Source organism: Amaranthus tricolor, chromosome 4 (assembly GCF_026212465.1).
Source record: "Amaranthus tricolor cultivar Red isolate AtriRed21 chromosome 4, ASM2621246v1, whole genome shotgun sequence".
NCBI classification, from domain to species: Eukaryota; Viridiplantae; Streptophyta; class Magnoliopsida; order Caryophyllales; family Amaranthaceae; genus Amaranthus; species Amaranthus tricolor.
The window spans coordinates 2,948,912-2,967,234 of NC_080050.1; the positions used below are offsets into that span (position 1 = coordinate 2,948,912).

Below are 18,323 nucleotides of genomic sequence, written 5' to 3' on the forward strand. Positions count from 1 at the left end.
ATGAAGGAAGTATTGGACCATTTGTAGCATGAATGCTATTAGTTAAAGATTAAATTTTTGTGGTTAAGATTTGGTTAATATTTTATGATTTGTTTCGTTGATCAAATGCCCTTCTTGCACGTATTGTTATCCTATATTTGACCCTTTTTTTTTTTGAATTGATCAAGAAAAGTATCATATTCACTAAATTTAAGATTTATTAAAAAATATGTTACTTCGTTTTTAATTAGAATCAAAGAGAAATTAAGTATTTTTAAAGAAAAATAAACATTTGATGGTAAATAAACAGAGAAATCAATAAATTGTACAGATAAACTTAAAAAAGAGTATATATGTATTAATTAGAGTATTAGACTAAAAAAAGTGGTGCGTAATTATCCAAAAATAATTATGCAAAATGGGTGGACCGGAACAAATTAGCAATTAATGTTAAATAAATGGAAGGGTGAAAGTATGGCACTAAAATATTAAATGGATAGAGAAAAGAAGATAAGGAAAATTCCATTTTAAATATTATACAGAAAGCGGAGTTTCATTCTAGTTGAAGAATAAATATCACTTTTTAAGTAAAATCTTGAGTTTAGTTTTCATATGACATTTACTCTTGCCACAACCTATCCTATGATCCAAAAAAACATTATAAAATTACATGATACGATTAAGATTTTAACTTATTCATATCTTTAAAGATATGTTTCAAGATATGTTTCATCTTTTTATTCATATGTGCATAATCAAAGGCGAAGATATTAGGGCATAATTTGGCCAAAGATTTATTTGCCCAAAGCTTATATATGTAATTAACCATAAGCCTTTAGCTTATTCAATAATTATGATTTTATTTTGTTTAGAAGCCCCAGCAATATATGGAGTATGTATGAAGATATTTATAAATTAAAATTTTAAAAAATAATACAAGTACGTATTATTGTTAAAAAATTTAAATATTTTTGACAAAATGTATGGTTGCATGAATTATTGTCAAATAAATAAACTATTTAGAAATGTATTGAGCTTGTTAAGACAATTCTAACTAATTTATTTGATTTTAGTTTTAACCGATTTCAAGTTATAGTTAATGATTAAAATCAATAAATATTTCTAAAAATAATTTCCTTCATATAAAACACTTTAAGTATTTAATCTCTTCAAATTTTAAAAACACCTAATCTATTGATGACCACCATAAAAGGTAAAAACAAATAGGAGTACATAACTTCATTTTATTGGTTCAAAATATTTTCTTTTAATATTTTATAAAAAGTCAAAAACTTTTAAATAATATCTCAACAAGATTTCTAAAATAAAATGCCAACAATAAATTTTTAATTTTTCGATATTAATTTGTTGAGCCTAAGGACAAACAATGAAAATTAGACTCAAATTAAAGAGAATACAATTGTTACAATGTGATCGAGAAGGAAGATTCGAGGGATTCCTCTCATCTTAGCATAAATATTTACCTTAGTGGGATAGAAAGGAAAATTTCCCCTCCCTCCTTGAAATTACTACTAATAAGGGAAGACGGTACGAGTCATCAAGTACTTATCCCAATATTAGGCCGTGACATTCGTCACATAATTTCACAATTGTCCACTCGTGTGGACATGGGACTCCCGTGGGCTCAGGCCCACAAACCCACGGGTGAAGAGCATTGACTTGTACATACACTTGGTGAGGTTCATTGATTCCATAAACCATATGGTTGTAGGAGGATTAGCCAACCCGGTATATATGCAAGTCCACCACCTACTATTTTATCGATGTAGGATCTTGTCTCACATGTGAAGTATTTCCAACACCCGAACTGTAAAATCTACCATAAGAGAACAAAAATTACTACAGAAAATCACTAGAGAATGTATATACTTCATATAGATAAAACATCAATCTTCACCACTTATAAAGGTGGTTAAGTTTCATAATTGGCATATTATGGTAAGGCTTGATATCAATTTTTGATAGCATAGGATAGGACACAACATAACATAATATCCTACATCTTTCACTAACATTTTGAGCTAAACATAAATTTAAAAAAACAAAGAAAAAAAACATGCAATAAAAGAGCACCTTCTATTTGATGAGGCTAGACCACCACAATCTTCTTGTGTGTGAGAAAGACATATCACTACTTATCGACATACATATGCCTATACGTTGAGAAGGCGTAATCACTTTCCTTCTTCGGGATTCTGTCCTGCACCTGCACCGGAGTTTCCTTGTCCATCACCAACGGACCCACCCTCAGGGCCGTCTTGCTTGTTTGCACCACGCCCGTCGCTAGGACTAGCTGAAGCAGGCGGGCCACCACTGTTACCGCCTCCAAGTGCTGCTTCAGTTTGCATTGGATGGACACCATCGCTCAGTCCTGTGGGTCTAAAGTTCATTTGCCCAGGGATCGCAGTCTGTTGCTGTTGCTGCTGGTGTACCGGGTGTTGCTGCTGTTGATGCTGGTCATGCATTTGAAGTGCACTATTGAACTGAGCAGGCATTCTAGGTGGGAAAATGCCGTGCTGTTGAGCCATCGCAGCAGCTTGCTGCTGCATGTAATACGCTCCTTGCTGCATAGCAGGATGCGGGGCCACCTGCAGGGTAATGTTCTATACCTAAGCACGACGAATATGAAATATTGAATGGTCAGTAGAGTGACGCAAATGAGCATACTTGGGCAGGTACAGTCGCCATCTGTGGCTGAGCATCAGCAATTGCAGCCAGATACATCAAGTTCTTCTGGAGCTGTGCTTGATATCTGCAGGGATTACACAATGTCAGTCGGATTACAGAAGGCAAAATATAACCACAGATCACGCCTACAAGTAACAATCTATTGAAGTTGATTTGATAGTCGACACGAGGATTGTAAGTTGCTTTAGACTTCAGGGCATATGTCGAATTATCCAATTATCCAACCTTATTATGTACACAAGCAAATAAAATTGGAATGATGAACAGCTGAGCAAAGGAAAGCAAGTTCTCCTTCATGCAACCATTAGAAGGGAGATGGAAGCTCAGGCATGGCCTTATATTAACCATTTAAAGCAAAATGGCTGATAATACCACCTACACAATATGCAAAATATCGTCCATTTCAGTATTGCCGAGCACAAATAGCGCATATCTATCTATTAAATGAATTATGATGTATGTACAGTTTATAGTTAGATTGAGTTGCATTTATACACATGAATCAAAAAGAACTATTTGACATTATCATGATGCTTTTTGTGCTGGCCTTACTCCTTACTCCTTGGTCCTTCCTACCGTAATATTTGGTCACATTCAGGCATTCAGCTACAACATATGGTAATGTTATGCCTAGAGGAAAAATAGGCTGAACAACTAATAAACAGATATGACAACCAATGATTAAACAATAGGAGTAATATGTATGAACCTTGATGATGAAACAGATATGAGAACAGGAAGTAACAGAGAATGGACAAGAGCTCTAAACAAAATTAGTGTGGCAACTTACTGAGCACATTCAGTGAGCTTCCCAAGGTTTTGGTTATCCAATATAGCAAGAATTAACTTTTTGTTCTCGTCAAGATACTGCATAAGAATGTATACACATAGTCAAGAAAAAAAAGGGGCATTTTCTATAATGTTCGAAATGAATGAGTTTAAAAGTGTATTTATATCCAAATAAAAAAAAATTCTAAATAATAAGCAACAGTTAATCTCTATGCTGCCACGTCAACCAGTAGCAAAGCATGACCAAGATAGAGCTTACAAAGCTATCAATTCTAATTTGGTAAAATCATCCAAAATAGACTTAAAAATTAACTAGCGAGATTTGATGACATATTATTACAAAAGTATTGCACAAATCATTGATGATAATCACCTCAGGAGGCCAGTGAAATCGGAAATAACACAGTTTAATTTTTCAGTCATCATGAAACTTTGCACTTCAATGCCATGCAATACACTGAGTCTATGGTGAAATTTTTTGGTCACCAAATGACACTTGCTACACGACTGCACAGTTCATTCAGGTTTGGCAATATAAGTATGATATTTCTTACAATCATAAAGAGGGAGTCATTATCTGTATTAGGGAAGAGAATAAAAAATCATAGATTATGAATTGTGCTTTGGACGTTGGAAGACTGAAATGACGGAAAGCATCTATGATCTTTTTGATCAAGTACAAAGGTTCGTGATGCTTAAAAAAGTGTTCAGGATATTGCTATCTTATGTAATATAATAAATAAAATTCCAATATTGGTACAAGAGTTGCTCAAAAATCAGCACACAAAAAGTCGGAGAAAAACAGTGATGAATTCCTTATACAGATTTAATTTCAAGGTTGTATAACATGAAAAACATTATTAACAAAATGGATTCAGCACGACTTTCAAAGGAAGTTCCAAAAGTAAAAACCAACATATCACATTTACAATTGTAAAACTGATAAGAGTAATCTGATTGGTACATTTTTTGTCCATTATACACTAAACAGTAATCCCTAATCCCTTACACTATGTTAGATAGAAAATTAGAAGAGAAAAGAAAGAAAAGGCAAGGGAGGGCTAAGGAAGGAGAGTGCATCTTATTTGTTTAGAAGGGAAGGGAAAAGAAAGGAAAAGAAGTGTTTTCCCTCCAAATCTTTCCATCTTAGGCAAAATTGTATTCTTAACAAAATATGTCCATGTTTTCTCTCCAAACCCTTCCCTCCAAAGTCCAAATCCCTTCTCTTCCTTTTTGTTATCCAAACAAGAGATTCTCCACCCTCCTAAATCCCCCTCCCCCCTCTTCCTTTCCCTCCATTTTCTCTCTATCTAAACATAGTGTTAAGGCTGCCCCAAATACCTAAAAGGGTGATCCCTTTTGAGTTTCACCTTAACAATCTTTTCAACCTTTATCTGCAACTCTCCTCATGCATTTAGAAAGGAATTTTTTGCATACGGGGCAACTTGAACGCACATAAGAAGTACGTAGAGACACAAAAATTAAGTGTGAAACAGAAAGAGATAAAAGATTCCAAACCCCAAGCCATGTGTTGACCGTACACACCATTACGAGGAAAAGTGCAAAAAGTATCATAACAAAAAAAGAGCTTAACTATAATAAAGGATTTTCCTAATAATTCACACATCCTTAATTGCTAAGCAGAATGGAGACAACTGCATGAATTAGGAATTATCTACAGATATCCTATTCCTTTGTTCACTTCTATCAACTGTTGTACTCATTCATGGGAAACATCATTTAGCATTTTATAAATGAATCAAACTTTAAGATGGAAAGACTTTCGTGTGCAGACTTGCATGGCACATGCATTGATATGTAAGCCACAAGAATTTTAACTCAATTCAGCTAATATATTGCTAAACAGATATGATTCTTGAAAAAACAATTAAAATGATCTAAGAATCGGTTAGAATATTTGCATGCACATAAACACATAATTTTCCAAATTAAAAGATTATCTCCGATACCTCAATAAATCTGATAATATGTCACATACTATTTTCAGACATTGCTAATGGATATTCCTAATGCAAAAGAGTAATAACAGCTCGCAATAATCCAATGTTTCGATGTAAAAGGTCTGCACTCGCTCAACTTTGTCTTCCCCTCTTTTTAACACATACTATCTGCCTATCCATATTACCAGCCACTGCCAACTTCACCTATTTTCGATCGCGTAGAACAGACCCCGTATTTTCTGCATTGACAGAAATGCATGTTTCCGAACCAAGATCACATAATTCCCAACACCCGAACAAATATGGTTCACGGAAAACAATTAAAACATGTTCTAAACTTCTAAGAATCAGTTAGACTATTTGCACACAAATACACTAGGATTTTTCCAAAATTAAAAGATATCTCCAATACCTCAATAAATTTGAGGATATGTCACATTCTCTTTTATCATATTGCTAATGGATGTTCCTAATGCAAGAGTAATAACTGCTTACAGTAACCCAAAATGCTGATGTAAAAGGTCCGCACTCGATCACCTTTGTCCAATACATGCTATTCGTCTATCCATAGTTCAAGCCACTACTAACCTCGCCACTTTTCGACCACGTAGGATCAGAGCCCCATATTTTCTTTATTGACAAAAATGCATGTTTCGGATCATGATCCCCTAGTTCCTAATACCCCAAACATCACCAGTCTGACCCTCCACTACAGCCAAAAAGTAGATTAAACTATAAAATCCCTTGACCTTGTTGCCCTTTCGGGTTCTCCCTTCACCTAACTAAGATCATTCAGGTAGAAATACCTACCAAAAAACACTTGTTTTAGTAGATCATGACTTCGAGCTTTATGATACGTAAATAAATATCTAGATACGATACTATCGTATGGAAATAATCAATTACACACTAAAAACCATGAAGAGGGATGAGTTCTACTACTCTTTGTCCCTTCCCTTCCCTCCTCAAATGCTACCGAATAATTAAAAAAAAATACACCTCCAACTCCCTACCTTTCCCCTCTATTTTCTTCTACCTAACCCTTCACTAAGTGTATTCTCCTTCACCACAAAATCAAATTCTACATTATACACAAACATTAAGCCAAACAGCAATCAGTGATACCAATATCTGCATCATCTAAACATCTAATCTCAGTCGATACAAAGTCAGCAGCATGGTTACATCTCTAATACACTGATGTTGCTCAAATTATCCAAAAAAAGTAAAATAAAGTTAATAAATCAAAAATCAATGAACAGAAAAAAAAAATTAAAAAAATTCCATCAATCAAGAAGCAAAAATAAACTACCCCATGTATCATACATAGCAGATCAAAATCTAAAACCAGAATATAAATATTAAGTACTAATTAAATTCCCTGAAATTGACTTCAAAAAAGAAAAGACAAAACCTTTTGAATCTGCTCGGTGGTGATGTTAGCAGGAGGAAAAGAGGGCATAACAGGCATCATTGAAGGAGCTTGTTGCTGCATGCTTCAGTTTATTCCCAAATTGAACAGAAAAAACCAAAAACCCTAACCCTGATTTAAAAACAAAATCAGGTATAAATAGGTGATTGTAAAATCAAATTAAAAAGGGAGAAAACAAGATGAAGTAAGATTAATTACCTGCAGAAAATCAATTTGAAAAAAAAAAAGGAAATTGACTCTGGAAAATTAGGAACAAAAGTGGAAAAAAAAAGGGAAAAATGGAGTTTAGTGGGTTTAAGGTTTTCAGGTGTGCAAAATTTCGTACGAGTATGAAATTATAAAGAAAAAAGAGGGGGGTAAGGAATAAGGATGCTTTGTTGTGTGTGCTTCAAAGTTTGTTAACCGTATTATTATCCTGTCTGTTTTGCCGGGAGGGTCACCGCACGTGATGTCCTTCTTCACTTCCTCTTGTCTTCTTCTTCCTATAATTTTCAAATTAAAGTCCACTCTATTTTCCAATTTTTTTATGAAAAATTGCTCCATATATCTGTATTTGTATACTGATTTGTTTTACTAAATATCTTCTTTATTATAATGAGTCCTTCCGAAAACAGAGTCTAGAATGGATATAAAAAGCCAAAATCATTAAACATGTAAAGTCCTTGTAAAGAAAAATACTGTAATAGTACAAAAAACAAAGAAACAAAAAATACAAAACATAAGAACATTACACTATTTATTAAAATAAAATTAACCATACTACAAGTAGATAAGAATGACGACAACACTGAAAAGTGAGTTTGTTTAATGATCCTTAAAAGGGTAAAGTTTCTCATCGTTAGATTTGCCTAATCATCTACTTCCTCCGTTTCTTTTTATTCTTCTTGTTTAGATTTTATACAGTTTTCAAAGTAAATTTTAAACTTTAATATCTCAAAATACGCATAATAAAAAATTATAAAAAATACATACTAAAAAAGTATACATTAAGACGAATCTAATGAGATCTCACATGGATATGTTTTATCTTCTACATATGTCTCAAAAATATTAATCAAGTTTCTCTCTCCTTAAAATGGAATATTTTAAATGGAAAAAATATTAGAGAAGGGGAGTATTGAATTTTAATTTATCTTTGAAATATTAGATTTGACACATGATGATTTATAAAGAGAATAGCACAATCAACATCTATTTGGAGTGAAGTTTGACATGATTGTTTCATTCGAAATATTCAAAGATATTCAAGAATTTTGTATTGACATATTTGTGATATACACTCAATTTGGAAATAATTCTAATATTCGAACTTATAAAATTAGATTATTAGATTTCCAATATCATTGATTTGATTGCAGAGTTAAAAAAATCCGTTTTGCATATCTGAAAAAGTCAAAAATATGAGTAAGATGTGTTCCTTTTATGATATTTATGTTGTTTGATGATGGAAAATACGAAAACACAAAATTTTGAAAGATGAAATATTTGTTTGTAATCCAACCTCTCAAACCTTAAAACCTAGAGACGTTCACACTCCAAGTTCAAGGAGCTTAAAATATCAAGTCATGTTTGAATTTGATGAGATTAGATATTTTTTAATGGGTAAGGTGTCTAATAAGATGAACAACCAATTAGATGCTCGAAAAGAAAAAAGGAAAAAGTTTTAAAGCAATTGAAATAGATAGTGGTTATCTAGAGACAAACTAAAGCGACCGTCGAACCATTACATAATCCGAAATATAGACGTGAGATATTTTTGTTACATGCTTGTTAGACCGAGGAAAGAAGAGAGTTAGGTGAGAATCAAATTTAAGACCTTTAATTCGGAAAGTGATTTTCTCTCCAACTGGGACATAAATTTATTCTCACAATGAGTCACAAGTGATGTTTCTAATATGTTGCTGTTAAGTTTCATAATTTTTGACCTGCCATTAAGAAGTCGGATCATCAAATTCGAATGTAGATTTATTACATCCTAACTCATCAATATTAGACTTTTCAGTTAGTGGTGTGTTTGGCTAATGAGTGTTTGATTGCTTTTATAACTTATAGTTTTTTGGTTTGCCAAATAACAAAACTTGAAAAGTTATTATAAGTAGTTTGTTTTATCGTTTTTAATCTTTTTGATACATTTTTTTCAAATAAATAGTCAAAATGCAATACTTATTAATTTTTTTCAAATATCTATATAACAAACGACTATTTTAAACAAATAATTAACCAATTAAACAAGTCACGCATTTAACTATAATTTGCAAGCACCCCTAGCCCGGACTTACGGGGCCGCGGCAAGGGGTATGGATCGAAATAATTGTGAGTTGTGATACGAGTCTTGAAGCTTGGCGATTAGGGAAAGAATCATAATTGATATCCAAATCCGGTATTAAATTACTTCCTCAACTGCAATTCTGCAAATGGGTTTGTTTGTTTGTTTGTTTGTTATAATCTGCCATATTACTCTCACAAAAACAATTTTCCTTTCCAAATTATAAAATTCATTCATCTTCTTACAAAACTCAAATTCTCCTTGATTTTCGCAAATCAGTAAGAAAATAACTTCCAACTATTTATTGTAAAAAAACAACCTTTGAACAAATCTCATCTGAAAAATCCTGGCTTCAGATATCTGGAAATTTCTGTTCAAACCCAGAAAAACCAAATCTTCACCTTTTCTTTCACTTCATCAGACCCGGATGCTCCTAGGGACCATGGATTTTAACCCGTTTAAATACTGTTCTGGGCTTCGTTACTTGGGTTACTTGATGATCTTCATGGTTTTGGGTATCATTGCCCTCACTTATTGGGCTGTCATTGTTATTTTATGGGGCCCAAAGTTGATCCATGGTGGGACTCAAGCTGTTCTTGCTGGTTTCATTGTTTTTGTCTTCCATGTTCTTGTGAGTTTGAATTTTAAACACTTTTAGTCTTTACTTGTTATTTTATTTGTTTATTTTTGATTTTTGAAGTTTTTTTTTTATTTTGTTGATTTTATTATTTATTTGAGTTATAAAGTTCTCATCTTTGTACATTAGTTGGCTGACTTAGGGTTTGAATTGAATTGGGTATTCTTAGGGTTTTGTTTATGAATTATGATCTTGTTAAGACTATTATTTGATCATTATTGCCAAATCAGGGATTTGTAGCGTAGCTGTTGGAATTGTTTATATGATAAGAATATAATTATCTCATTCTCTTTGAGTTGTAGATAGGTTGTGAGTTCACTTATATGCTCTTTTATGGAAATGTAGTGGCTTTACGACGTTCCTACTTCCTAAATGTTACATTGAGGAGGTCAAGATGTGTAGAGTGTACAACCTTACTTTAACCGATCAATTAAATGGAGTAATCCGGTGTATTGTGGTACAAGGAGAGATATCTCTTTCATGCTTGTTAGAGGAGTTGGCAATGTTGGATTTTTGACTGATATGATGAGTTTTAGGCGGATATGGAAAGGTTGATGGGTGAGAGGGAAGGCAGTTTGTGAATATTTAGAGTTTGATTGATATAAGATATGGATTATTAGGAATAATTACCAGTGTTGAACACCTTTATCCTTGAAAGATCAAAATCTCTTGTTCGGAACTTCAGATGGAGGGTAGGAAAGTGCAAGGATCTTTAACAAATAAATCATCTCTTCTAAATGGGATAAATTTGGATGGAAAATGAGAAGACCTCTACTCCTCCACTTCCAATCCCTTTTTTCCCCTTTAATTCCGCCAAGTGTTATCTAAATGTAGTTTTGAGGATAGAAATCGTCCTTGAAAGTTCAAGTTTTGAACTTATAGATGGACAAGTTTTGAACTTTTAGGCCTTAAATCATTCAAGTGATTGTCTTGCTTTGCCTTTTCTTGCAATCTCCTAATTGTCCTCATAGATGGAAAAGTTTTGAACTTTAAGCCTTAAATCACATTAGTGTTGTTTTAAGCATGAAAGTGTGAGTTATTTTTTAAACAGAAGCCTCAAAATCACTAAGGTTCATACAATCATGTTCGCAAAAAGGATTGAATAGTTAGTGCATATTGTTTTGCGGTTGTCTTAGCCTACGCTAGTGTAAGCTCAAAAAACCTTTATGATACTCTTACAGTTTTATGATATGGTGATGGTGCCTTGGTTTTGCACTATGTAAGAAGATCAAGTGTTTTATGTTTGATATTAATGTTTCATGTCATTCTTCACTCCTATTGTCTAAGTCGTCTTCATCCTACATCTTTCTCTTTTAAATTTTTTTAAAGCCCACCTTAAAAAATCTCAGTCCTAACCAATCATGTGTCTAGCTTCGGTTGAACATAGATAGTTCTCTCATTTTTTTTCTTTATTTGCAAGTGATTGCAACTCCACTTTGGTATGTCTCCATTCAAAGTGTTTTCCTTAGTATCTGTCCACTTTATGATCTTAACATACACACGTCCCCTATATCTATCTTTTTATAACGATCTTTTCCAAAATCCTAAATTTCTGACTGATGTAGTGGTGCTGTGTTATATTGGTAATTAGATACTCTGGTCAAATTTTCCTTTTAGTCCAAGTGGTATACCTTTGTCGCATAATATCTCGGTCATTACTCTCTATTTGATCCACTTAAATTCAATGCTTTACATCTTGATCAAAATTATCCAAGGTACTTGAAGCCTCACATAAAAGGTGCTCCTTTGCAAACTTTACTACACCTTCGATTGTTCGGTCAAACAACATTCAATATACTCTATCTTACTCCGACTTAATTTAAACCCTTTTGATGTAACTTAGCATTCCCTATTTCTAGTTTTGTCCACTAATATTATGTAAAACAACATATATTATTGATCTTCTCTCTAGATAAGAAATGTAATCTCAGTCAGAATTGCCTCCAAAGAAAAAAATGAATAAAAGTAGAACTATTATATAATCTGGGATCGAAATTGTTTACTATAGAAAACCCTATCTCTTATACTACAACAATGTATTATGTGAGGTCTTTGGTGTAAATAAATTATGTATGAAGACAAATCTTCAAAGCTTTGTACTCACCATGAAACATATGTGAAAGAAATTTCTAGTACATTATTCTGATTTTTTTTATTCCATTTAAATTTGTGTATTGATAATTTGTTCTCGCTTTCTTATGAAGTTTTCCTATTACCTTCTGGACAATAGTTTCTGCCTTGAATTCTTTTTTTGGATTACCTTATGGACTTTTTTGACTTCTCATTGCTTTCTAATACCATGATTTCTTTTCCCTTTGCTTATACCAGGAGGGTGTATAGCAAAGTATTTTATTGTTTGATTTTGGGGGTGATACCTGTTTAGGAAAAATGAAGTCATTCTTCTTGTTGAGTTCCACATTTGGCTACTCTCTGGTCCGTATGTAACTTAAAGTCAGTAGTTGACCTTAATTAACTCACTTTGATAGCTGATATAGGGATCCTGTTATCAACACTTTGTTACTTCACATTTTGGACTTAAACCCAAATCTTTGTCCGACTATCAGCTAAATGTTTGTATATATTATTACTTGTAATCATCCTCAATTGCTTATTCTGATTGTTGGTAGCTTTACTCATTTTGTAGCTTATACTGTTAACATGGAGCTACTTTATGGTTGTCTTTCAAGACCCTGGATCTGTTCCTCAAAATTGGGCTCCAGAGTCAGATGGTCAATTGGAGGAAGGTACTTCTTCAGCAGCTTTAGCATCTCCTTGGCCTGTATCAAATGGAAGGTCGAATGTTGGATTTTGTAGCCGATGTCAGAATGCCAAGCCACCACGTTGCCACCATTGTTCTGTCTGTAAGCTACTTCAACAACTATGAGAACTCATTGATTGTTTTACTTAGTTCTCGTACAATAGCTTGAAGATGTTTAACCTTGTAATATAGTATTTCATTTGCTTTATCATTTTGAGGATCAATCTCGAGTCGGGGACTCTTTGGCTGCATCCTCCTTGATGGGTATGAGCAACTGCATTCCTTCCCTCCCTAGACCCTGACCATAGTATTCTTATGGGTGGGTGGAAAACACTGGGTATGATGATAATGATGATTGATGATATTTGGGTTTGTTTTTAGGGCTGTAGTCTATATATGCTTTGATTTGTATAAGCTAGCTAATTTATGTACCTGAGAGAATTTCTCTGGCTTTTATTTTTTTTTTCTAGATAAAATTATTTACCACCATCTGATTATTTGTGCATGTTCCTCTGAAGTAATACTGCATTTTCTTGTAAAATATATAAATATCTTTTGTGCTTGCAGGCCAAAGATGTGTTCTTAAAATGGATCATCATTGCGTATGGGTGGTCAATTGTGTTGGGGCCCGTAATTACAAGTTCTTCCTTTTATTTCTTGTAAGTTCTCTATAGCTTTTCCTGTGTTACTAATTTTGCATGATGGGGCGTTGTATTTCATCACAAAATTAATTGGAATACAGAAAGATATTTTGTTTGTATGGTAGATGTACTCACTTTGAAGGAGCTTATTTCAGCACCTATACTTTGATCAAATGTGCCAAAACAACTTTCCATATACTCTTATTCACCAAAGCTTTGATCAAATGGGCTATAATAACATTCCATATACTATGTCTTATTCAAACTTAAGTTTAAACTCTACTCATGCCAGCGCTTACCTCCACTTCTCTAGCTTAGCGTTGAATTATCTCTCGTTTCGTCCCAATGCCATTAGCGAACATTATGCATTAAGGAATATCTCACCGGAATAGGACTTGTTATCTCATCTAGCATCATTGCTAATAGGATAGGGCTTGAAGTAGAAGCTTGATGTAGAACGATTGTTGTAAAATCTTCAGTTATTCTTCTCGTGTTCAAACATTGGTTTGTAGTTCTGTATATACTAATATACTCAGAGGTGTACCTTTTCTTTTCCATTATCTACAAATGTTTTTCCTTGGGTACTTTGTCTTATTTTTTCTCCAAATCACTAATATGCACACATCTTTTTTCCTTACCCTATAGTACTTCGTTTGTTACCTCATAAGATCAATATCCCCCATTTTAGACCATTCAGACATAAATTTAGATTGATTTTCAGAGTTGCTTGTGCATCTTCTCAAGAGATGTTCTATTGCAACCATTGTTGATTCGCAATTTCGCAAAGAGATTAGCGAATTAGGTGAAACTGAAGAGGATATATTATCATTGCATTTGTATTGAGTTTTGCTTAATTCTGTAGGAGAGAACAAGCCTCTCGGAAGCTTGTAAACTATTTCCATATATTCTGAAAATTTATGCTGTCATCTTGTACCTCTTATATCTTTGTTTGTCTTTTCATCCAATTCTCTTCGCAAAAATGTCACTAGCAAACCATTATAGTGAATTGTCTTCCCATATTTTCTTTTATGTCATCCTAACGTCAGCTTTAAATCTTTAATGCCATTATGTAAGGGTGCATAAAGGTTTTGGACTGTGGATGCCTTCATTATCATTAGTCCTCAATAAAGCCCTGTAATTTGCGATCAGCGAAGAAAATACAATTTTTTGTCACTCTTTAGTATTACAAGGTTAATTATGTAATTACGTTTCCGCCTGTTCGATCCACAAGTAATGCTTGGGACTTGGGTGAACTAATCTTTAGGCATTGATGGAGACAATTCGGAAATCCGATGTGTACTGGAAATGATGAAGGAGCGTATTTGGTTCCTTATGCTTTTTTTATCGTTATTTGTAGTTTTTTTAATCGTTTTAGCCCGTGTAAGAATTTATGCTTCATAGTCATATTTTCGTATACTGGAACAACTACCCCGCTTCCTCCTAACTCGTCTTGTTCTTCCGTTCAGATTTATACATTTTTGGAAACAGTTTTGGACACATTTGCATTGCTCCCTAAAGTTATATCATTACTTGGAGAAGCAAAGCAACATTCTGCCGATCCTGGGGATCTTGCTTTAATTGTATTGGTATTTGGTAAGAAATTATATTCACTATGATCACGGCATTATATATTTCTTTAAGCATTCTCATCTTTTCGGTGTTCCTTACAGATGTTGTAACTTAATGCAGTTCTAAATTTGGCATTTGCCCTTAGTCTACTTTGTTTCATTATTATGCACGCAACACTGCTTGGGAGCAACACGACAACTATTGAGGTAAGGAGAGCTTCAAAAGCTCTTAATTGTTTCAAATTTCATTTTTGAATGTTTGATACTCCTATGTATTTGCAAAGATCAATAGTTCTTGGTTTTATATTATAACGGGCTATTTCAAAATGTTAAATCATGTGCAAATTTTATTTATGTGAAGTAGCCGATAATGTATGCTACCAAGGGTCAATCTGAAACAACTTCTTTGTTATCACTAGCAAGGTAAGGTTGCATGCATCTGACGATTCTGAACCCCGCCTAGGTGGGAGCCACTTAAAGGTGTTAGGGTAACGGAATGTTATACTAAATTTTCTTCTACTAGATGAGTGTTTGTTGTAGATTTTGTTTTACAATATTATCTTAATTTAGAGTATATATTTAGGGAGACATTGCATGAGATGATGCCTGAATGAGAATGAACAATTTGCATATTTTAAATAAACAAGCATGTTTTTTCAACCGAATATGCATTGGGCTGGGAAGGTGATGGTTTGGTAGTGTCGGTGGGAGATAGTGGTTGTTTTAGAGAGGTTGGGGTGGTGGGTTGATAACCAGAGGGAAGATGCCATGTCCTAGTTTTTTTGGTTGGGTGGGGGCTAGTTTAGGAAAATACACAAATATAGCTATAGTTTGAGCAATTTTTGGGGTTGAATTTAGCATTTCATATTAAAAAAAGATGCTCATGAGTATGTTAAAAATAAGTAGGTTCAATTAATTTATGATAATATGCATATTCCTTTAAATAAAAAAAGTGTATATTGCTTCTCTTTCTCTTATATATATATATGTATATATATATATATGTATATATATATATATATGTATATATATATATATATATATATATATATATATATATATATATATATGTATATATATATATATATGGACACCCTGGTTATGAGCAATCGCATTATGAAACTTTAATCACATAGAAGGGTCTAGGAGTTCTGTTCAAGTCGGAGTTGGGGCATAACCAAAATTCATGTACGTTTTTTTGGAAGGAACCTAATAATTCATTGATAAAAATGTCATACGACATCTACTATAGAGTAGCAATTGATCAAATACTAAATATTTTAATCACACAAAATTCTATATAGAAAAAGCCACGATCATTATAAAGGAGATCTAACACTGAAGCATTCCCTCTATCACATCACTATTATTTCGATTTTCTTTGCTTTAACTTTGCTCCAGAAAACTAAATGTGTGTAACTTGAGTTTCTATTCTGTATTTTATTCCAGGTTTATGAGAAGAAGAGAGATAAAAAGGAAAGACCCTCTAGATGGAAGTATGACTTGGGTTGGAAAAGAAATGTTGAGCAGGTTTGATGTTTTTTTGTTATTCTTATTATTTTTGAGTTACTGGCCTTTTTTCAAGTATTTGTAAAGCGAACAACGAAGCTTCTTCTGCCCGAGTTTCTGTTAGAACTGTTACTGAAAACTGTTCGATTTCAAAGTTAGCATAACATGCTCTTTTGAACGTTTTTGTGGCTGTCTTTTGTAAAGTGGGGAACTGGGTATTCACTCCTAGGTCACCTACTTAACATTTTCGTGCTTTTTATCTTTAATGATAATGAAGTATTGCTTGGGAGCATATTGCAAAAATGCGGTAACAGGCGCGATTGTGGTAATTGAGACAGTGTAACGGAGATGATACCGTTGTCATACCACCAAATATCGGCCAGACCATTGAATATCCCTTGAAGCGGCCTAACACGTGGTTTTCTGCACCTTTCAATGCGGGTTATACCGATTCGGCAAACATGAAAATCTTTACGATACGGCCGATATGATACGATGCAGCCTTATTTTGCCACTATAGTCGGAACTTGGAAGAGCAACATTGGCAAATGTTGTAGCGGGGATACAAGATTAAGGGTACCACCCCACATGACATATCAATTAAGCTATAAGCGGAGGAGGATACATTACAATACTTTTAAGAAGCTTGTTTAACTTCCTTAAGTAGAGTATCATCCATTAAGCATAGTACATTTTTCGTTCTTTTGGAAGCTTTGGGGTGGCTTTAATGTTAGGATTTAGGCTACTGGCTTCATTCCTTCTAAGTTCTAACCTTATTTCTCCCAATCCTTTTGCAGGTCTTTGGTACGAGAAAGGCATTATGGTGTCTTCCGATGTTTTCAAAGCATGACCTCGACAATGTAACCTCGCTACAAGGGACTTATTTTCCGATGCGTGATGATTCTGAGTCATAACAAACCGGTAAGTATTAGATCAAACAAACCGATATCAATATGTAGAGTGCTGTCGCACCAGTTAGACGGCCCAGTTGTAATATTCGAGTTCACGGGCAAGTTTGTCATTGAATCAGCTGGAGTATCGAAAATATTGCCATTGTACATGTTTGTGTGAGCATTCCTCGTTGTCACAAGCACGAGTAGGTTATATTGTTTCATTTGTTATCAAGTCTCGAAAAGTCGGATTTGCATATATTGCTCAGTATGTCTCTTGCGGACATCAGATTTGTATGAAACTGCTCACCTGCAGATACTTCTGAACTCCAAAGTTCTAATCGAAACATCGATCTTTTTTTCTGTTTCTCTTTCGGGTCGGATTCTAGAAGGTTGATGCCAATTTCTATGATGGATTATGGCATGGTTAATTACAAGTATTATATAATAGACATTTTGCAATAGTTGTTTTTTGGGCACTGTTAGTATAAAATCTTTAAAACTTCAGTTTAATACTCCTGCTTCTAACATTTCACAATATAATTTTTTATTTTATTTTTAATTTTACTTTATGTGCGATTCCCTTTCTTTTCTCCCAGAAAATTAACGAATGAAAATTCAATTAAGAGTTTAAAATTGATTTTTACCGAGTAATTTTGGAATCAAATTCGTTAGTCATATTGTTTTGTTGTTAAATTTTAGTTAAAAGCGTTTATTAGAGAGAATATAGCTAGAAAAATATAGTATGAAATGAGTTAAGAATTATCTTAAAAACTTAATTTATAAAAAGTGGCGATAAAATAAAAAAATTGGTGGCAAATAATAGAGCCCAATATGGATATGGATACAATTTTAGCCATAAACATTTGAGTTCAATTATTGCATAATAAAGCATGGAAGCACTTAAAAGGGCTTGCAGAAAGTGAAGTAGTAGAAGAATAATTGATAATCCAAGTCAAAGTAAAATAGCTCGGCTGGATAGTCAAAGTTTGCCACCTTCTTTCTGCAGGGTCCTGCTTTTCTGCATCTTTCAAAGAGAAATAGAATCCATTTTCAATTATTTGCATTTATGGAACAATTTGAAAGCCTGAGCCAAGTGTTTTTATAGCAATTTCTTGGCCAAATTCTATACACCTAATCCTCTTAGGTCCAACCCATTAAAATTTAATGCTTATTTACTGTAT

The 18,323-nt window shown here is 33.5% G+C and overlaps 2 protein-coding genes across 2 annotated transcripts; one reads left to right on the top strand and one right to left on the bottom strand.

Annotated features, from left to right (window-relative positions):
* Positions 1-1,362: 1,362 nt before the first annotated feature.
* LOC130810630 (GRF1-interacting factor 2-like) lies at positions 1,363-7,256 on the bottom strand. Its single transcript, XM_057676763.1, has 5 exons — positions 7,069-7,256; positions 6,853-6,981; positions 3,479-3,555; positions 2,668-2,752; positions 1,363-2,588 (listed from the first exon to the last, which is right to left on the bottom strand). The coding sequence occupies exons 2-5, from the start codon at positions 6,931-6,933 to the stop codon at positions 2,175-2,177; spliced, it is 657 nt and encodes a 218-aa protein (XP_057532746.1). The 5' UTR covers positions 6,934-6,981; positions 7,069-7,256; the 3' UTR covers positions 1,363-2,174.
* Positions 7,257-9,111: 1,855 nt separating this feature from the next.
* LOC130810472 (probable protein S-acyltransferase 12) lies at positions 9,112-17,601 on the top strand. Its single transcript, XM_057676547.1, has 7 exons — positions 9,112-9,767; positions 12,418-12,634; positions 13,099-13,190; positions 14,639-14,765; positions 14,862-14,947; positions 16,190-16,270; positions 17,047-17,601. Exons 1-7 carry the CDS (start codon positions 9,564-9,566, stop codon positions 17,161-17,163), a joined length of 924 nt encoding a protein of 307 aa, XP_057532530.1. The 5' UTR covers positions 9,112-9,563; the 3' UTR covers positions 17,164-17,601.
* Positions 17,602-18,323: the final 722 nt, after the last annotated feature.

Bases quoted from the DNA above. Each gene is read 5' to 3' on its own strand.
- LOC130810630 (XM_057676763.1), bottom strand. From the start codon at position 6,933: ATGCAGCAACAAGCTCCTTCAATGATGCCTGTTATGCCCTCTTTTCCT. The intron at 3,556-6,852 runs GTTTTGTCTTTT...ATTCTTATGCAG, and splicing joins CCACCGAGCAGATTCAAAAG to TATCTTGACGAGAACAAAAA. The intron at 2,753-3,478 runs GTAAGTTGCCAC...TAATCCCTGCAG, and splicing joins AAGCTCACTGAATGTGCTCA to ATATCAAGCACAGCTCCAGA.
- LOC130810472 (XM_057676547.1), top strand. From the start codon at position 9,564: ATGCTCCTAGGGACCATGGATTTTAACCCGTTTAAATACTGTTCTGGG. The intron at 13,191-14,638 runs GTAAGTTCTCTA...TCTTCCGTTCAG, and splicing joins AGTTCTTCCTTTTATTTCTT to ATTTATACATTTTTGGAAAC. The intron at 14,948-16,189 runs GTAAGGAGAGCT...ATTTTATTCCAG, and splicing joins GCAACACGACAACTATTGAG to GTTTATGAGAAGAAGAGAGA.